Consider the following 21554-nt stretch of genomic DNA (forward strand, 5'->3'; position numbering starts at 1 on the left):
GATCCTAGAAAAAAAACATTAAAAAAAAATCAATGCACTGAAACTTTCACCCTCTATGTGAAATGTCCAGAAGAGGGAAGGAGATCTGTGGCTGTCAGGGTACAGGGGACACCCTGCAAGCTCTGAGTGTACAGTGTCACCCAGCCCACCTTCTTCAGAAACAATCTAGGTCCACACTTTAAGAAGCAAACAAGCCAGGTGTCAGTGGCTCACATCTGTAATCCTAGCTACTCAGAAGTCTGGGATCTGAGAATCAAGGTTCAAAGCCAGCCTGGGCAGGAGAGTCTGTGAGACTCCTATTGCAAATTAACCAGCAAAAAGCCAGAAGTAGAGCTGTGGCTCACAGTGGTAGACCTCCAGCCTTGAGACAAAAGAGCTAAGGGATAGCACTGAGGGCCTGAGTTCAAGCCCCAGTACCCCCTCTTATTCCCTCCACCCCCCCCAAAAAGACCTGCAGGGCCTCAAGACAAACTTTAATTCATGATTACAACCAGAAAAGTATTGCGTTTACAGAAAAGAAAAAAAACAAACTGGAGATGCTTAACTCCATTTTTTTTTTCTGTGCTGCTGCATAGCTGGAACTCACTTGCCTGGCTGATGCTCATCCTGACTTTCCTGGGAGGCCTTGAACAGCAATCCTCAGGATTTCTGTCTCTTGGAGTAGTTAGGATTATCTGTGTAAGCCATGAGTACCTGGGCTCCATGGTGTGGCTCTTGATCATACCACAAAATCATAAAATTGTATTACGCTATCGTGACATGAAGTTGTGGGAAAGAGCCAGACAGTGATGAAGAGTACATTGTGATTTCGAGATTCAGAATAGCATTTTTAAGCCGAAAGTGATAATTTGGTTTCATGCCTTCAATTTTATAGATAAAAAACTGAAGCCTGAGAGACATGGAACATTTCCCCTCCAGATCACAGGTATTTGGTGACAAGCAGCCTCTCCTGGTTCTAGCCCAATGTTCTTTCCACGACATTTACTTTAATATTAAACAGCAAAAGGGTGTTTGCTTTATATAGCTGGATGCCAAAAAAGCAATTAACAATTGGGCTTTTTATGGTAACAGTGTGTCAATTTCTTTCTTTCTTGCAAGACTAGTGTCTTCTCTACAGCTGTTGATTGCATCTAGTAAATCTCAAACTTGGCCTATAATTAGACATTCATTTTCACTGGGGTGAGGTAGGGTTTAACCGAGGGAAGTCTTCCCTCAGACTCCAGATCAGAAATGAGCATTCATTCAGCTGAACACATTTAAATGGAGACGAGACCAAAATAAACAAAAAAGGGGTAGTGGTGGTCGTAGGGGAGTGGACACCAAGCAAGCAGGTGTTTTCAGATCCGATCTGACCAGTGAGAACTTCTCTCTTCCCAGATTCTCACCTCCCCCTAAATTCCACTCCCTCCACTTCCCAATTCCCTTTCTTCTTGTAATCATTTCCTTCCACTCTGTTTTCTCACATGGGTCTCTGAGCCTAAGTATCTAAACTGCTCTATTCACACATGGCTTGACCTTTCTTTCTTTCTTTTTTCTTTTTCTGGTAGTTTATGGGGCTTGAACTCAGGGCCTGGGCGCTGCCTCTGAACTTTTTCACTCAAGGCTAGGTGCTCCACCACTTTGAGCCACAGCTCCACTTCCAGTTTTCTGGTGCTTACTTGGAGATAAGAATCTCATGGGGACTTTGCTGCCCCAGCTGGCTTCATGCCACAATCCTCAGATCTCAGCCTCCTGAGTAGCTAGGATTACACAGGTGAGCCACTGGGCACCCGACTTATTTGATGTTTCTTGAAGTTTTTCTTTCTTTCCTTTTTTAAAAAGATTTTATTTCTTCTTCTTCTTCTTTTTTTTTGGTCCGGTCGTGGGCCTGAACTCTGGGCCTGGGCGCTGTCCCTCAGCTCTTCAGCTCAAGGCTAGCGCCCTACCACTTGAGCCACAGCGCCACTTCTGGCTTTTTTTTTCCTGTGGTGCTGGGGAATGGAACCCAGGGCCTCATGCATGCAAGGCAAGCACTCTACCACTGAGCCACCTTCCCAGCCCTAAAGATTTTATTTCTGAGTTGTATTTTCACAGCTTGCAGAGCATTTTGGTCCTGACTCAAACTCCATTATATTACCCATACCATTGTTTGTAAAAGCCATAAGTGGTTTTATACTGTCAATGTTCATTTTCAGTACTTATTTAAACCCAGGGCCTCATGCATGTTAAGCATGAGGTTTATTGGTGATAGGAGTGGTGGTTTATTGGAGATAGGAGTCTCACGGTCTTTCCTGCTGGGGCTGGCTTTGAACCCTGATCCTCAGATCTCAGCCTTCTGAGTAGCTAGGATTACAGGTGTGAACCACCAGTGCCCGGCACTTCCTTCCTTCCTTCCCTTCCTCCCTCCCTCCCTCCTTCCTTTCATCCTTCCTCCCTCCCTCCCGCCTTCCTTCCTTTCTGCCAGCACTGGGACTTGAACTCAGGGTCTCACACTCTTACTTAGCTTCTTCACTCAAGGCTGGCACTCTATTACTTAAGCCATACCTCCATTTCTAGCTTTTTGCTAGTTAATGGGAGATAAGAGTCTCACTGACGGTTCCTGCCCAGGTTGCTGTTGATCGGTGATCCTCCTATCTGAGCCTCCCGATTAGCTGATGTGCACGACCAGCACCCTGCTTCTGTTTTGTTAATCCTGGGAGTAGAATGTTACAGAGAAAACATGGATAATAAGCTCAAACACAAACACACGACCGCTCACTCTCAGGCAGTTTTCTTGGTGTGTGTGCGACTGAAATCTCGGTGGGCATTTCCATCACCTTCTGGACACTGTCATCAGTTACTGTCTGTAAACATAGGGGTTACAGATAAAGGAATTCTAAGCAAAGATGTCTCATTAGTGGGACACGTGGCGGGGTGCTGGGCACCGTGCGGTCAGTGGGATGTGTGGCTGTGGGTCACCAGAACCACTTTACTTCCTTGTCTCTCTTAGGTTCTGAGGTAGGAACACCCTGTTCCAGACTAGACATAAGCAGAGAGGAAGGCAGACTGTCCTTTCTGTGGGCTGATCACTAAGGCACTTCCCCAAGGGCCTCAGGAGCGGCCCAAGCGTGGCTCTTCCCTGGGCAGTGAGCCCACTGAGCAGCCGCCGCCCAATCCAGGATTCAAACAGGCAATTCTGTAATCTTAGTAGTTGGGAGGCTGGGGCAGGAGGCTGGCAGGTCTGGGTCACATAGACAAAGTCCACGGGACTCTTAGCTCTAATTAACCATCAAAAAAGCAGGAGTGGAGCTGTAGTTCAAGTGGTAGAACACTAGCCTTGAGCAAAATAGCTCAGGGTCAGTACCAGGTCTGGAGCTCAAGCTCCATGATGGACAGGAAAAAAATGTGTCTCATGGACTTCTCTGCCCACGCTTGGCTTTGAACCATGATTTTCAGATCCTGGCCTCCTGAGTAGCTAGGATTACAGGAATGAGCTACCAGCATCTGGTTACAAGTCTTTTTTTTTTTTTTTTCTGCCAGTCCTGGGGCTTGAACTCAGGGCTTGGCACTGTCCCTGAGCTTCTTTTGCTCAAGGCTAGCATCTACCACTTGGGCCACAGCGCCACTTCTGGCTTTTGCTGTTTATGTGGTGCTGAGGAATCAAATCCAGGGCCTCATGCATGCTAGGCGAGCATTCTACCACTGAGCCACCTTCCCAGCCCCTTACAAGTCTTTCTGAGTCCTGATTACTCTTCCATTATTCACGAGCTCTCTCACTTGAACCTGGAACACCACAGTGCTTTTCGGTGGACCCACTGAAAGCAAAGTTCTTGCTGGCAGGGGCGGGCCCTGTGCTGCTAGCCCAGCAGTGGATTGGCTGGGGAGCTGCGGGGTGCAGCGGCTTAGTCGGTCCTCAATGTCTCTGGCTCTGCAGGCTACTGGTCCTCTCTGGGCAGGGCAAGTGGCCGGTACTGCCCTGCAGGGAATGCTATCTGCTGGAGAGGGGGTGGAATCCTAAGTGCCAAGGTTGTTCCCTAGGGGCTAGGTGGGCTTGGCTGGCCACTGCCTTCCTGTGGGACACTGTGTGTGTGTGTGTGTGTGTGTGTGTGTGTGTGTGTGTGTTCTGAGGCTAGACCTTGGGGCCTGGACACTGTGTGTGTGTGTGTGTGTTCTGAGGCTAGACCTTGGGGCCTGGGTGGTGTCCCTTAGCTTTTTTGCTCAAGGTGAGTATCCTACCAATGGAGTCACAGTTCCACTTCTGGCTTTTTGCTGGTTCATTGGAGATAAGGGTCTCATGTGATTACTTTTTCTTCCCAGGCTGACTATGAACTCTGAAACTCAGATCTCAGCTTTTGAGTAGCTAGGATGACACGCATGAGCCGCTGACACCTGACCTGGGCCATCTTTCTAAGGCTTTCTGTTCTGAGGGCCAACTATCTTGGCAGGCTTTACCACCTTAAGCTGGGCCAGGCAGACGAAGGTGATGCCAAGGGCGTTTCCATTAGGGCAGCCCACGTGAAACTTGCTGCGTGGGCGGCACGCCAGCCCACACCTGGAGGGCGGGAGGAGAAGCCCACAGGAGCTCCCGTGTCCCCCCGGAGCAGAGCTTGCAGCTGGAAGGCAGTGATATTAGCTGACTCTTGCAAAGATATACAGTCTCCAGGATTAATTACACTTGCAGTTTGAACCACAAAGGACAATAACCATCAGGGGCTTGCTCTGCTAATTGAAAAGAGCAGTTTTTTTTTTATTTTAATAAATGTTAAATGAAAAAAAGGCGAAGGAGGAGTTGCTGTACTAGGTAACTGCAATGCCCTTTCCAAGTAAGGAGAATGAACAGGGCAGGCATCACATGGTTTTCCCTACATTCTAGAACTTTCTGAAGACTCTTTTGGAGATGGAGTCTTGCAGAATTTCTGCCTGGGCTAGCTTTGAACTATCATCCTCCAGATCTCAGCCTCTTAAGTAGCTAGGATGACAGGCATTTTTGTGCCACAGGGGCCTGCTCTCCCCGCTCTTCCCCCCCCACCCAATAATTTAAAACTTCCCATAAAAGATGAAAACACAGCCGGGTGCTGATGGCCTATACCTATAATCCTAGCTACTCAGGAGGCTGAGGTCTGAGGATCACGTTTCAAAGCCAGCCTGGGCAGAAAAGTGTGAGACTTTTATCTCTAAGTAATCACCAGAAAACCAGAAGTAGTGCTGTGGCTCAAGTGGTAGAGCCTAGCCTTTAGCTGAAGAGCTGAGGTCCAGAGTTCAGGCCCCATGACCAATAACAACAACAAAGATGAAAACAACCCCAATAACAACAGATGCTGGAGGGGATGTGGACAGAAGGGAACCATAGTGCATTGTTGGTGGGGGTGTAAACTTGTTCAATCACTTTGGAAAGTAGTATGGAGGTTCCTCAAAGGACTCCACATAGAGCTCCCCTATGACCCAGCAATCCCACTTTTAGGCATTTACCCAAATGTTTACAAACAAGACCACACTAAAGCTACCAGCACAACTATGTTTATTGCAGCATTATTTACCATAGGTAAGATAGGGAACCAACCCAGATGCCCCTCAGTAGATGAATGGATCAAGAAAATGTGGTATATATACACAATGGAATTCTATGCCTCCATCAGAAAGAATGACATTGCCCCATTTGTTAGGAAATGGAAAGACTTGGAAAAATTATATTAAGTGAAGCCAGGCCAAAGAAACATAGGTCCCATGGTTTCCCTTATTTGCAATAACTAGTATATGTCTGAGACAAGCAGAAACGGCTAGATAAGTTGATGTTAGGTGAAATGAACCTCAAGATAAGGCCTCAAATGTTTTTTCTTTCTTGCTATTGTTTCTAACATATTTATAAGATGATTTCTTTGTTGCTTTGTATGTCCCTCCCCCACAGTATAACCCCTGTTTTCACTGTATTTGATGTCGGTATAATTTATGGAGGGGAAGGGAAAAAACAAAGTGTTTAAATAGGGATACAGGTGGACCCATGGCCACAATGAGATGTACAAGATGTTATGTCGAAAATGAATTTGGCATGGGGGGAGGGGCGGAGCAAGGAGGGGGGAGATGGGAAGGGATGGGAAGGGAAAACAAAGGAGGAGGCAACAACGCTTGAAAAGAAATGTACTCATTACCTTGCCCATGTAATTGTAACCCCTCTGTATGGTATTTTCACAATAAAAAAGAATTGTAAAAGCTAAAAAGAAAAAAAGGTGAAAACACAAACACCTGTATATAAATCATGGCTAGACACACCAGGTCTTGCTTTCTAGCAGCTAATTCCGAAAGTGCTATTTTCCAAATCTTTGCTCTTGGCACAAGAATATACCCCAGACTCAAGAGATTTGTGCTGTTCCCTTGCAAAGAGATTCTATTACAGGAGTTTAGCTCCTAAGGTGAGACTGACATGTATAAAAACAGAAAAAGAGCCAGCTGCTGATACCTCACGCCTGTGATCCTAGCTACTCAGGAGTCTGAGATCTGAGGATTGTGGTTTGAAGCCAGCCCAGGCAGGAAAGTCCATGAAACTCTCATCTCCAATTAGAAACTACTCAGAAAAGGCTAGAAGTGGTGCTGTAGCTCAAGTGGTAGAGTGCTAGCTTTGAGTACAAAGATGCCCAGAAACAGTGCCCAGGCCCTGAGTTCAGGCCCGAGGACCAGCACGAAAAGAAAAGAAAAATGTTTGGCTTTTTGTTTTTGGGTCCTTGGACAGAGCCAGATCTTCCATCATACCTGAGTTTCTGCTAGTGAGGTGACTTGTGGTGGAACCGCTGGGCTGGTCATCAGAGCAACCAGGAATTTTCAGTGTCTCCTACTGACCAAAGGAGCGCTGGAGGACAGAGCTCTACAAAAACTTGTTGTTGTTGTTGTTGTTGGTTAGGGGGCTTGAACTCAGGACCTAGGCATTGTCCCTGAGCTCTTTATACTCAAGGATCATGCTCTGCCACTCTGAGCCATAGCACCACTTCTGGAGATAAGAGTCTCATGGGACTGTTCTGCCCAGACTTGGCTTTGAACCTCAAGCTGCAGATCTCAGCCTCCAGAGTAGCTAGGATTACAGGCATGAGGCACCCAGCTACAAAAACTTCTGCGTGATGAGGTTAGCAAGCTGGAGAGCTTCTTTCTGGAGGGGAAAGTCTCAGCTTCCCATTACTGTGACAAAATGCCTGCCATAAACTACTCCTAAGGAGGAAAAGGTTTATTTTGGCTCATGGCTTCAGAGGTTTCCGTCCACAGCACTTGGCCCTGTGGCTTTAGGCCTGGGATGGCCTAATACATCATGGCAGGTGTGAATGATAGGTGTGTGTGGGGGGGATCTAGTCACTTCATGGCAGCTGGGAAGTCACAAGAGAGACAGCAAAGAGTTAAGGCCCAACATCCCCTTCACATGTACACCCTCAGTGACTTTCTTCCCTCCCACTAGGCCTCAATTCTTCCACTCGACCACTTCCTCAAAATGCCAAGCCTTCAGCTGCGGGGGGGGGGGGGGGGGGGAGAGTGGTCCCAAACATGAGGAGGAACAAGATCAATCGTGTCAAACAGCCCAAGGAAGCCACTCATCACTAGTTCTGCATTCTAGCCTGAGATTTAGAAGACCAAAATGAGTCCACAAGCTAAAATAAGTTTATAACCTATCCAGCTGTAAAAATGGACATCCCGTCTCATCTTCAAATGACAGAGGCATTGGCTTGTTAAACATCTCCAGCTCCATTTCTGTGCAACAGGTTGGAGGTCCAAGTTTCCCAAAATAATCCGCTCCAAGCTAGATTTAGACTGTTAATCCAGGGCGGGTCATGGTCAGCCATGTTGCCAGGTCATCGAGAATATTTATGAATCTGTTAGCACCTTTTGATCTCAGAAATGTAAACCAACTATGGATCAGACTGCCTTTTTTTTGGAGACAGGGAGGGACAGGGAAGTAGGGGGCCCAGTCCTGGGGCTTGAACTCTGGACCTAGGTGCTATTCCTGCATTTTTGTGCTCAAAGATAGTACTCTACCACATGAGCCACAACTCTACTTCCAGCTTTTTGGTGGTTAATTGGAGCAAGAGTCTCGCGGGCTTTCCTGCCCACAATGACTTTGAACGGCAATTCCTCAAATCTCAGTGTCCTGAGTCACTCGGATTATAGGCGTGAGCCACCAGTGCCCGGCCCCGGACTGTATAGAGTATTCCCAATGTATTCCCAATGTAGATTAAAGCTACCGATGCCTCCATAAATATACTTTGCCCAAAGGACAGTGCTAATATGAGAATGGGTGGGGACAGACTCAAGGGCAGTCCAGCTGAGAGGCTGCCCGCCCGCCAGGCTTCCTGAACAGGAGGAGTGGCTCCTGGTGTCACATGTTGGGAGGCGGGTTCGTCCAGTGTGGCCTTGAATAGCCCTGCTGACTTCGATTAGAAGTGATCCTGGCATCTGTTAGTGCCAAAAGGATCCGGTTAGCATTAGGCAACAGGATGTTCGGGGATGCCTGGTGTTATACTAGAATTGAGAACCAGACCCAGAGCTGGGGAAAGCAGGAGTGCTGACCTTCCCCACTTCAGGGAGCTGCTAGTCACTGAGGCCAGGTGCCTTCCAGGCCCTACAAGGAGAGCCTTTCCTCTCCCCTCCCACCATTCCACTTCCAGCTTTTTATTGATTAATTGGAGATGAGAGTCTGATGGACTTTCCTGCCCTGGCTGACTTGGAACCTCGATCCTCATATTTCAGCTTCCTGAGTAGCTGACAGACAGGAGCCATCAGCACCTAGCCAAGTTCCTTGACACCAGCTGAGTGTTCAACAATTCAGTTTTTAACCGTTTCTATACTTAGAAGAATCAGATCCCTAAGGAACGAGCTCAACCCCCTAGGGCCAGCCCTCACTTCTGGTTTATCACAGACTTATTCCTCAAGTTCAGTCATTTGCTGGAAAGGCTTGTGGAAGTCAAGGAAATACACTCACTGCTTTATTCTAAAGGATTTAAAGCAGCACTAGCCAAACGAGAGAGGTCTAGGCTGGGGTTCTGCGTGTAGAGGGAATTCGTGGAACTTCCACACACCCCCAGTGGGTTACCCCAGTGCTGTAATTTTTGCTAAATGCTGGCATGCCTGTAATCCGGCTACTCAGGAGGCTAAGATCTAAGCATCCTGATGCAAAGCCAGCCCAGGCAGATAAATCCAAGAGACTGTGATTAATCAGCAAAAAACCAAAAGTGGGGATGTGGCTCAAGTGATAAAAATGCCAACGTTTAGCAAAAATACCAAGCCATGTTCATACTTGTAATCCTGGCCTATTTTTTTATTCTTTTTAGTCAGTTCCTGTATTACTCAATTATAGGATGACTGGTCATCCTATAACATGGGGAGTTATTTTCAGGGATGAGCAAGGCCCTTACCCTTGGGTCACACACCTGGCTCCAAGACGCTCCATTTCTAAGACCCGATATCAGTGAGACACAGCCAAGGAGGAAACAATCTCTTAGTATGATTTTTAGAGTCTGCAGTTTTTATACGGCTAGCTTTAACTAGAGGAGTCAGGTGGGTATGGGGGAAGCAAAATTCTTGGGGTCTTCCATTTGGGGTTTCAATCCAAGCTTCCTGAAAATTCCAGGATGGCACACAAAACTTTTTTTTGGGGGGGTCGGTCTTGGGTCTTGAATTCTGGGCTTGGGCGCCGTCCCCAAGCTCTTCAACTCAAAGCTAGCGCCCTATCACTTGAGCCACGGCACCACTTCTGATTTTCTGGTGGTTTATTGGAGATAAGAGTCTCATGGCTGTTCCTGCCTGGGCTGGCTTTGAACCACAATCCTCAGATCTCAGCCTCCTGAGTAGCTAGGATTATAGGCATGAGCTACCAGCGCCTGGCCACAGACTCTCTTTTGAGCCTCTCTTTCCTTATATATAAAATGAAGCTTTGAGAAAAAAAAATTTCAAAGACAATGCCCTGAGTTCAAGCCCTAAGGCTGGAAAAAAAAAAAGAGGCCAATCTTTAATTTCCCCCACCCTTGATTGTGAGGAATTAAATGATACAAGAGAATCAAACCACTTGATATTGGCACTTATTTTTCTCAAATTTTAATTTCTAACCCTCTGTGGGAAATTCGTTGCGAATTCTAAGATCCCGGTTAACAAGCTAGTAATTGTATGCCTTTCTTTGGGCCCCTGCACAATAAAAGACGAAGACAAGTACCTTATCAGCATCTATTCTTCCCTGGATATTTTTGGAGCTGGAGCTGAACAGTTGTACTTGGAGTTTGAATAAGTAGAGGTGCAGGAGACAACCATTACTGGCGCAGGTCTTATTAGTCAAGCGGCAAAGTAGCACTTCTAACATCATGGCGTCTTATGCACTAGAAGAACTATGCCTAGATGAGGGCCAATCTGAAGCTACCCCATCTTAGGAGCGACCTCAGCCGCATGGTAAGAGTCATGGTTCCCAAGGAGGACCTTGGTTTTGACTCTATGATCACATCGAATTCCCAACAGATGCAATGGAATTCAGAAGCAAGTATCCCAGACTCACATCTGTCATCCTAGCTACCCAGGAGGCTGAGATCTGAGGATCACGGTTCAAAGCCAGCTCCAATAGAAAAGTTCATGTGCCTCTTATTAAACAGCCAAAAGAAAAAAAACCAAAAACCAAAAAACCCTGTAAGTGGAGGTGTGGCTGAAATGGTAGAGCATTCAGCCTTGAGTGAAAAAGCCAAGTTGAGAGAGTTCAAGGTCCTGAGTTCAAGCCCCCGTACCGCCACAAAGACCCAAACCCAAACCAAAACAACAACAACAAAAATAAAAGGCACTAACCCTCAGCACGCCACCCTTTTCTCAGTAAAGGAATAGGCAGTCATTCAGACCTATTCTATTATTCCCCCCTGCCAAGTTAATCAATAAGATGGCTGAAAAATTTGAACACAAAGTAGAGCTCTTAGGCAAAGCTTCCTCCCATGGAATGAATAAAAGATATGACCAGACACAACTTCTATGACCATGAGCTGCTTCTCAATGTGTCAGTCATAACTGACCTTTTGTGTGTGTGTGTGTGCTGGTCCTAGGACTTGAACTCAGGGCCTATGCGGTGTCTCTGAGCTTCCACTCACTGTCCCTCCCCCTCCAAAGCTGGCACTCTAGCACTTAAGCCACAGCTTCACTTCCGGCTTTTTTGGTGGTTAACTAGAGATAAGAATCTCACGGACCTTTCCTGCCCAGGCTGGCTTTGAACCATGATCCTCAATTCTGAGCCTTCTGAGTAGCTAGGATTACAGGCGTGAGCCACTGGTGTCCACCTCTGACCATTTAAAAAAAAATATGTTATGGCATGAAAAAAGTTGGGATGCTTTCCCAGACTGGATGCTTGTACAGATTTTGGGGGTCCCTCTGGTAGGAATCCAGAGTGCTTGGGCTAAGGTGCAGCTCAGGTATTTCCTTCCTTTCTTCTCTTCTCATAAAAGCTTCCTAGGTGATCCTGACCTGATCTACAAACTCTGCTCTAAGGGCCAAGAAGTTCTGGTATTTTCATTTAATAAGACTAAAAATAGCAAAGGCTGATGCAGCTGGTCCAAGTCCTGAGCAACGTGTGGATTCATTGCCTGTGTTCTTGAAAGGACAGGGACAGAGAGACGCTCTCCCTCCGTGCCCCTGACCAGGTGGAGCTGAAGAAGTGTGCTTGTTCCTGGCCGACAGCCTAGGTCCATTGGATCCTTTTGTGTGTTGTCCGTACTGGGGCTTGAACTTGAACTTGAATCCTTAGGCTCCTCCTTATTAACCTTTTGCTCAAGGCTAGCACTCTAGTTACTGGAGCCATACTCCACTTCTGGATTTTTTGCTCTTTAATTGGAGATGAGTCTCATAGACTTTCCTACCTGGGCTGGCTTACAACTGTAGTCCTCAGATCTCAGTTCCTAGTAGCTAGGATTACAGCCACGAGCCACCAGTGTTCAGCTTAAACCTGCTTCATTTTTTTTTCCCCCTCATGGGTAGTGCCATACTACTTAAGCCACAGCCCCACTTCTGGCTTTTTGATTTATTGGAGATGAGAGTCTTAAAGATTTTCCTGCCCAGGTTGGCTCCAAACCATAATCCTCAGATCTCAGCCTCCCTAGTAGCTAGGATTACAGGTATTAGTCACTGGTACCTGGCTGCTGCTTTTTTTTTTTTTTAAGTCTTAAATGTTATGGTTTTTTCCCTTCCCCTGAAAATACACTTGGTAAGAAGGTTTCATGGCAAACAGTGACTGTCAGAATGACAGAATGGCCCCAGGTACTGCGCAGGCTCAAATGTGCCCTCTGATACTCATAGAAGTATTTAATTGTCACTGTATCAGTATTGGGAGATGAGGCCATTCAGCTATGACCACCATCCCAGGAGTAGGTGAGTGAGGTGAGTGAGGGCTGTCACCAGTTCAGCCTTCTCTCGCCTGTCTCTTTGCATCTCACTTGCGCTACCTTGCCCTTCACCAAGCTGTGATTCAGTGCATCGCCCTCACTGGATCCTTGTTCCATGCTGCTGGGCCTCCTGGCCTCCAGTCTGGTACTCGGTTAATAGCAGTGGAAGATGGATTAGGACAGATATCATCCAGGGACTCCATGGCACAGACTGCCTAAACTTGGCACAACAGTCAATGTAACTTCCAAGGGTTCTTAGAGGTGAAAGATCAGACACACATCATTTGGAAGTTAGGAAGGAAAACCTCTTCCACCTCCACCTCCTCCTCAACCTCTTCCTCCTCCTTTTTCTTTTTCTTTTTTTTAATATTAATTATGGGGGTATAAACTCAGGGCCTAGATGCTGTCCCTGAACTTTTCTGCTCAAGGCTAGCACTCTACTACTTGACCACAGCTCTACTTCTGGCTTTTTGGTGGCTAATTGGAGATTCAGTCTACAGACTTCTTTCTATAGGCTGGTTTTGAACCATGGTCGTCAGATCTCAGATTCCTGCGTAGCTAGGATTACAAGAGTGAGCCACCAGTGCCCAGCTCATTCTTTTTATTCTTTTGGTTTAAGTTTCTGAAGGAACTTGAACTGCCTGGAGTGGACCAGAGGATGGATTTCGAGATCAGAAGAACTGGAGCTGTCCAAGTGACTCCCCTGCTTTTATTCCCTACTCATGCTGACAAATGAATGTGCAAACAGACTCCCAGAGCACCCAGGGTACCCAGGGGTAACACCTTCCAAAGGCACGTGAGAGTCACTGAGCTGTGGCCAGGTGACCCAGCTCAGTGGCAGAGTCAAAGGGGAAAGAAGGGAGTCTTGACTAAATGCTCACTATGTGCCAGGGACTGGACTAGTCAGTTTACAGGCCTTGCTTCCCTCTGGTGCCCTCTCCTCTCAGTTTTCCATCCATCCACCCTTTTTGCACCTGTAGGGATTGAACTCAGGCAGTCACATTTGCTGAGCAAGCACTCTGAAGGGAAGACTCAACTGATCATGATGGAATGTGATGGTGTGGTCACTCAGGAGACCAGCGAGGACCAGGTTCATCACGTGACGGTGAGGTGACCCAAGAGCTGGAGCTGAGGACCCTGATTCATTGGTCCCTCACACATAAGCCCAGTTGTTTCTCTGCTTGGTTTGGATGAATTCTTCTCTTTCTGGTCTGTTTGTCTGGGGATATAAGGCTACTTGTCCAAGGGCTCTTCCTCAGCACCTTTTCTTTTCCTTTCTTTTTCTCCTTTCTTCCTTCCTTCCCTCCCTCCCTCCCTCTTTTTCTTCCTGAAGCTTGAATTCAGAGCCTGGTGCTGACCTTGAGCCTCTTTGTGCTCAAGGCTAGTGCTCTACCACTTGAGCCACAGCGCCACATCTGGCCTTTTCTGAGTAGTTTATTGGAGATGAGAGTCTCATGGACTTTTCTGCCAGGGCTGGCTTTTTGAACTGTGATCCTCAGCCTCCTGAGTAGCTAGGATTATAGGTGTGAGCCAATGGCACCTGGCTTCAGCTCCTTTTTTCGGTGGTGGTGGTGAGGTGTGTGTGTGGTACTAGTGATCAAACTAGAGCCTGTACCCACACTCCCCCACACAGGGCTTTTTCTATTGATAATGATGACCCAAGGTCACAATCGGATTCCACTCCTGACAGAGACCTAGAGGCCTGCCTTTGATTTGGCATTTAGGAATTTATTTGCCTTGATTTTGACGTACTTGGTCTGGTATTTTATTACCAAATCCCACTGGTGAGATTTGCAATGGGGCTGTTCTGTGTGTGTGCACGGGGAAGGGGGGGGAAGGGGGGACGAAGGCTCATTCATGCAAATGATGTAGTAGTTTATTTCTCCTTTAAGGGTGGAGGATAAACCCAAAAACTTGTTTTCTAAGATGGAACTGGGTGCTTAGTCCTTCCAGTCAAAAGCAGCTTTGCTCATAGAAGCATGGTAGCTTTCGTTTCATGTCTGGGCTGGCATGGCTGTGCCTTCCCTGCGTGTGCTCTCCCCGTAGCTAGGCTACCAGGCGAATGCCACGTGCTCATCCATTGGTTGAGGTGGAGTCTCTCAGACTTCTTTTTCCTAGAACTGCAGTTCCCCCATCTCTAACTCCCAAGTAGCTAAGATTATAGGCTTGAGTCACCATGCCTGGCCCAACCACGTAATAACAATAATAATTAGTGATGGTACTGAGGCTTGAATCCAAGGCCTGTGTACTGTTCCTAAGCTTTTTTTTTTGCTCTACTACTTGAGGCAAGTCTCCATTTCTGGATTCCTGGTGTTTCACTGGAGATAGGAGTCTCACAGACTTTCCTGCCTACGTTAGCTTTGAACAGGGATCTTTAAATCTCAGCTTTCTGAGTAAGCTAGGATTATGGGTGTGAGCCATGAGTGCCTGGCACAAAGAGATTCTTTTTGTGTGTGTGTGTGGGGGGGGTCCGGTCGTGGGGCCTGAACTCTGGGCCTGGGCGCTGTCCCTCAGCTCTTCAGCTCAAGGCTAGCGCTCTACCACTTGGGCCACAGCGCCACTTCTGGCTTTTTTTTTCTTTTTGCTTATGTGGTGCTGAGGAATCGAACCCAGGGCCTCAGGCATGCAAGGCAAGCGCTCTACCACTGAGCCACCTTCCCAGCCCCACAAGCAGATTCTTGAAAAGATTTTCGATCTCACCTCATGTAAATGTAAAAGTTACATCCAAAGGGTCAGCTTTCTGGAAATCTGGAGAGACAGCAGAGTTCTCCAGCCTTTCAGGCTCGGCTGAGAAAACACCCTAGTTGCCAGACTTCCTGGCCCCATTTGTTAAGACTCTCCCTGAGGGTCACTTCAGCCAGCGATTTCTCTTCTTCCCACATTAGAGGGGAGAAGAGGCACCTAGACCCCAGGACTTTGGAACCCATCACAGAACAGCCGCGCTCCTCTCAGAAAGAAACAGATGGGGGGAGGACAAGAGGGAGGGAAATGACACCAACACAACAACAAATTGAACTTAAGCGCGCGCCCTGGCAGGAGGCAGCTTTGGGTAGCAGCTGGTTATTTGGCACCACTGAAAAATCTTTCATGCCTCCCATGGGTGGTTTGGGGCAGGCACTTTGGGGCTAAAGAGTAGAGCTCAGGACAGCACTATCTATTTGGTCTCTCTGCTTGCTCTCTCTCTCTCTTTTTCCCTCCCTCTCCCCCACCACCCCGCCAGTCCTGGGGGCCTGAACTCAGGGCCTGGGCACTGTCCCTGAGCTTCTTTTGCTCAAGGCTAGCACTCTACCACTTGAGCCACAGCACCACTTCTGGCCTCTTCCATGTATGTGGTACTGAGGAATCGAACCCAGGGCTTCATGCATGCTAGGCAAGCGCTCTACCACTAAGCCACATTCCCAGCCCTCTCAGTTCTCTTTCAGGGGACTGCTGAGCGTAGCAAGCAGCACTTCATCTCTCATGCTGGACAGCTATGGGGAAAGTTAGATGAATCTCTCTTTGTACTGTTTTCTCTGTGTTAAGACAGAATTTTACAGACACTTAGCCTGGAGGGACCTCGGAGCTGGCTGCTAAGGATTTCTTGCACCAGAACTCTACAATCCAGAGACCTGGAGGCTAAGTTTTAAAAAGGGTCATCTCTTAGCAGGGCACTGGTGGTTCATGCGTGTAATCCTAGCTACTCAGGAGTCTGAGATCCCAGGATCAAAGTTCAAAGCCAGCCTGGACAGGAAAGTCCATGAGACTCTTATCTCCAATAAACCACTAGAAAACCAGAAGTGGTGCTGTGGCTCAAGTGGCAGAGCACTAGCCTTGAGCTGAAGAGCTGAGGGACAGCGCCCAAGCCCAGAGTTCAAGCCCCACAACTGACCAAAAAAAAAAAAAAAATCTGGCTTGGGTTCCATGGAATCACTAGGAGAGCTGCAAATCATCCCATTTTCTTCATTGCTCTTGAAGTTCAAAATTGTCTTCATTTCCCCAGTTAACATGACTCTAGTCTTCTGGGTGCTGGCAGCTCATGCCTATAACTGTAGTTATTCAGGAGGCTGAGTTCTGAGGTCTGAGGTTCAAAGCTAACCCAAGCAGAAAAGTTGGAGAAACTCTTTAATTTCTTTAATTAATCAGCAAAAAAATAGCTGGAAGTGGAGGTATGGTTCAAGTGGCAGAGTGCCAGGTTTGAGCAAAAGAACCAAGTGAGAGTGAGAGGTCTTGAGTTCAAGTCCTAGAACTGGCACCAGAAAAGTTTACTATGTTCTAGGGATCGGCATTGTGGCTTATACCTGGAATCCCAGCATCTCATGCCTACTTGTGGCGCATACCTGGAATCCCAGCTATTCAGGTAGTGGAGATAGGAAGATGGTAGTTCAAGTCCAGCCTGGGCAAAAAGTTAGGGAGATCCTTTTTTTTTGTGTGTGGGACTTGACCTTGGGGCTTGGGTGCTGTCTCTGAGCTCTTTCACTCAAGGCTAGTGTTCTACCACTTTAAGTCACAGCACCACATCTGGTTTTCTAGTGGCTAATTGGAGATAAGAATCTCTTGGGACTTTTCTGCCTGGGCTGGCTTTGAACCACAATCCTTAGCTCTCAGCCACTTGAGTAGTTAGGATGACTGGCATGGGCCACCAGGGGGAGACTCAGCCACAATAAAAATGCTAAGTGTTGTAGGGCACACCTGTCATCACAACATGGTGGTTATTTTAAGGAAAATGATGGCTGTGGAGGCCAACCTGGACAAAAACAAAACAAAAAACTGTGGAATTCTTATCTGATGTCTAAAATAAAAAAAGAGGGGGTGTGGCTCGGCAGGAGAGCACTTGCCTGGCCAGTGTGAAGCCCTGACCCAGCACCACCAAAACAGAGCAAACAATGCCCCTCGCTACCGCTAGTCAGATGAAGACCTCTTTACATCCTTCAAAATGACTGGGAGAGAAATTTCCTTTTTCGGAAACAGAAGGTCAGGTCCAAAAGGCAGTAGAAGGGAAGCCATCGGAGGGCTGACCTGATCTGGTCTGGGATCTTTGGTGCCTAGCAGAGTCTGGTACACAGTCCATACTTGAGAACAAATGCTGGCTGTGGATGGGTTTCATCGAGTTTCCTTTCCTTAGATTGTTCTACCTCAGGGAATCCTCATGTCGGCACCGCTGGCAGACAGGCGGGCTGGGACTTGGGTATGGGTTTGTCCTGGGCATGGGAGGAAGCCCAATGGTGCAACTCATCTCTAGTCACTTGATGCTAGACCCAGTTGGGACAACTAAAACTGTCACCAGAAATTGCCAGATATCCCCAAGGGTGAAATTGTCCCTATTGGAGAATCACTGGTCTAGAGACACCTTTGCTTTATATTTTCATTACTCAATAAAGATTATATTCACACACACATATGCACACACACTGCTGGCAATACAACTCAGTGTTTAGTGACAGAGCACTTACAAGGGATGTATAATGACATGCTGTAACCTCTGCAGTTAGGAGGTAGAGTCAAGATTTTGAGTTCAAAGGCAGCCTGGGTTATAAATCAGTGCCTTACTGAAAGAAAAAAGTTAATAGGAAGAAAAAGGACAGGAAGGAAGGGAGAAAGGGAGGGAGGAACAGAAAAATAGAGAAGAAAGGAAAAAAGAGAGAGAAAAAGAGAAGAGGAAGACAAAGACAAAGAGAAGAGAGGGAAAAGAAAAAAGAAGGAAGGAAGGAAAAGAGATAGAGGGAAGAGAAAGAGAAATAAGGAAGGAGAAAGAGGGGGGGAGGGAGGGCGAGAGGGAAGGCTGAGGCAGGAGGGTGAGGAGTTCGAGGCCAACAGTGAGCCGCTGTGTCCAAAACTCAAAAGCAACCAACAACCAAACCCAACCCAAAGCACGCCTGCTCACAAACCCGGAACTTACACACCTTCTGCACAAGGGAACTGCGTATCTTTTTCCCTTTTCCCCTGCATACTGGAGGAATATCTGAAAATGGAGCAGCCGTGTGTTCTTTCACATCCCTGGGACAGAGTGGCAAGGTGGCCTGAGGCGGCCATTACAGATGCCACGGTCCCCACTGTGTCACGGAAGCCACTGCTCACGAATTCCCACAGTGAACCAGGGAACAAGACAAGCCAACTTGACTCCTAGCCAGCACCCGTGGCCTGCGAGAGGGAGCTCTCTGAGCTGAGTCCTCAAGCTGGTTGTGGACATTTGGTTTTGCACCCCCAAAATGGCCAACTCCATTTTGGGGGAATAAGCTATCTGCCTGTGTCCCTCTGCGGGCATGCTTTGATGCATCGATGGATTGTTCCGAGTTCCTCGTTCCTCCGCTGGAGTCTTCACCTTGAAATCTTGGCAGATGATCAGAGAGTCACGATGGAAAGTTGGCAGAAGCCAGAGGCTGCATATCAACCTTCTAACAAGCTACTCAGAGGTCAGCTTTACCCTCTCCAGTGCTTTGCTTTTTCTGTTACAGAAATCATGCTGATTTTCTTTTTTAATGATCTTACCCTGCAAGATCCTCCACTAGATAGAGGAATGAAAGTGGAGGCTCAGGGACTCGCAGGAGCTGAAACTCAAAGCCCTAGTGTTAGATGGAAAACAGCAGCACTGCAAAATATGAGAATAAGGTGCATGCTAGGCAGATCTGATCTCTGAACCCCTGGGGCAAGCACGGGGTGGGGGAGAGGGGGGCATGATCACTGTCAGGTAGAGGGTAGCCTGTGGAAAATTCCCAGCTCTGGTCACTTAACTGAGAATGGCAATCTGGGGTATGTGGCTCAGAGGTTTCCAGGGAGAGATGGAAAATCTCCTGGGCTGGCCTGGGTAGCAGGTGTGCTGTGGTAGCGGGGTGAGAGGGGTGGCCCCCACACACCCTGGTTTAGATCCATTAGCATCAAGCATCTTGGAACAGAGTCTGCCCACCCGAGCAGGAAATGCGCTCCTGTTTATGATGCTGACACAGGCAATTTAGAAGGATGGATGGGAAGAACAAGCCCATAAGGCAGTACGCCTCAGATAGAAAAAAAAAAAAAAGAACCCTGATTCACAACTGCTAGCTTAATGGTAACAAATCCATCTTCTTTCATAGAACTCGCTATGAAATTGTCACTGCTGGGAGAAAAACTCGAAGCCGTGGCCTTCACTCATTCATTCCGTGACTGTGAGTGAGCATCTGCTGAGTGCTGGCGCTCCAGAACCGTGGGTGGGGGAGAATAAAAGAAGACGCAGAGCGGGGCTTGGTGAGGCTACGGCTACGATCAGAGTGATCTCACGTGAGCTAGCCTGAGCCAATGTGAACTAACATGATCTAATGCGATTGAACACAAGTAGCATCATCTGACATATCTATATGAGCCAGCATGACCCAACATGATCTAACATGAACTATCAAGAGCCAGCACGACCTAACACAATCTAGTGTGATCTAACATAAGCTAGCATGATCTAGCATGAGCCTGCATGACCAAGTATCTAATATGATCGAGTATGGTCTAACATGAGCTACCGTAGTCTAACAGGATCAAGTATTAGATCATGAGCCAGGAGGATCTAATGTGAGACAGTATGATCTAACATGACTTACCATAAGCTAGTACGATCATGTGCTAGCGTGTTCTAACATGTGCTAGGGTGATCGCACATGAGCTAGTATGATCTAGAAGCACGGCCCGCAGACTGGTCGGGGAGCACGTGCTCAGGAAGGCTTCGCTAGCAGGAAGCAGTGTGGGAGCAGACCCAGGAGGGGTTTTTAAGCAGGGAGCGACAAGGTCAGAGCTCCTGGTGGAAGGAAAGCTGTGGCAGGGAGAAGCGTGTTAATTATTTACCGCAGTGCTGAAGTAGCTATGGACTTGGAAATGGTCTGCCGGGTCCGGATTCTATTCTCGGTCCTGGCAATCCACGATAGGCACACAACCAAAACAACCTAGAAAACTCACCTCTCTCACTGCTGGGGAATTTCAGCTCCAGTCTGAGGTCCGGGGAGGAGGGGGTGGGGGTGGGCAGGAAGAGGTGTCCAATGATGGCGAGTTGGAGTCCCCCATGGACATTCTTCCCATTGCAGATGGAGTATGCATTTAGCCCCTTGTGGTAGAATTAACAGAGCTGTGGCAGAGGGGAAATTCTTCCTGGCCCTGCAGATCTCAGGGAGCAGAGATGAGCTCTAGGGTGCTTTTTTTTTCTGCCACATCTACTAGACATACCCTAAGACTCCAAGACAGGCAGAGCAGGCTCCCGTGTAAGGCTGGACCCAGGGGTCCATCCAAATTCAGTATCCTCTGCCTCTAGGGTAAATCTTCCCAGCTTTGGCAGTACTAGATGATGATTATTGCAAAGGGGTGATCTGCGGTTGAAGGATGCAGTACTCCCAGTCTGTACCCACTAAATGCAGTAGCAGTTAGTGACAAACAAAGCTGGCAGGACACAAGCATCTTGTGGGGGCAAAGTTGTCCTGCAGGGAGCTGTTTCCGTAAGAGTTTTCCATTGGGTTCACTCACTTCCCACTCAGTGGTCCACCCATCTTACTGGACTCTCTTGCAGCATTTGACACAAGCGATCACCTTCTTCTTTCTCTTGAAACTTGCCTTCCTTGGCAGACCCTCCGCATCTTCCCCCTAATTCTCTGTAGACTCTCGGTACCAGCTCTTTCCCTTTCCTATTGCGTTATCTATGTTCTCCCATTCATCCAGTCATTGGACTCTAACTGTCTTCTAATTGCCATGTTCATCTCCAAGTCCTCTCACACCTAAGTCCCACTCATTTTCTTTCGTTCAAGATGTTCTCTGCCATCACTAAATCTACCCATCTTCCTCCCAAATCTCTTCTTCTCCCCATCATTTTAGCAAATGTCATCTAACTGTTGCCCATACCAGAATCCTTAGCATCAGTCGGACTCCTTCTCTCTCACGTGCAGTCCACGAACAGCCTCTGTCAATTCTATCTTCAAAATAAGTGTCCCAGTTCAAGTCACCTCAGATAACCTAAACATCCAACTATGGAAATAAATCTGATGACTTCGGTGACCTCCTGACTTCTACTTGGCCCTGCCCCAATGCATTTTTTATCTAGAATCATCTTTGACAAACATACACCATGGGCTGGGAAGGTGGCTCAGTGGTAGAGTGCTTGCCTTGCATGCATGAGGCCCTGGGTTCAAGGGCCTCATGCAGGACAAAAGCAGAAAAAGCCGGAAGTGGCGCTGTGGCTCAAGTGGTAGAGCGCTAGCCTTGAGCTGAAGAGCTGAGGGACAGTGCCCAGGCCCAGAGTTCAGG

The 21554-nt window shown here is 47.6% G+C and overlaps 1 protein-coding gene across 1 annotated transcript in view; it reads right to left on the bottom strand.

The window, feature by feature from the left end:
• Nucleotides 1-4365: 4365 nt before the first annotated feature.
• Nucleotides 4366-21554, bottom strand: part of LOC106001530 — a 153262-nt gene continuing 136073 nt past the window's right edge. Inside the window, exons 10-12 of the mRNA XM_013036623.1 lie at nucleotides 20223-20367; nucleotides 18795-18810; nucleotides 4366-4510 (exon numbers count right to left, since the gene is read on the bottom strand). Coding sequence (XP_012892077.1) covers nucleotides 4366-4510; nucleotides 18795-18810; nucleotides 20223-20367 — 306 coding nt within the window. The remainder of the gene's footprint in view (nucleotides 4511-18794; nucleotides 18811-20222; nucleotides 20368-21554) is intronic.

Source organism: Dipodomys ordii, unplaced genomic scaffold, assembly GCF_000151885.1.
Source record: "Dipodomys ordii isolate 6190 unplaced genomic scaffold, Dord_2.0 Scaffold7, whole genome shotgun sequence".
Taxonomy (NCBI): Eukaryota; Metazoa; Chordata; class Mammalia; order Rodentia; family Heteromyidae; genus Dipodomys; species Dipodomys ordii.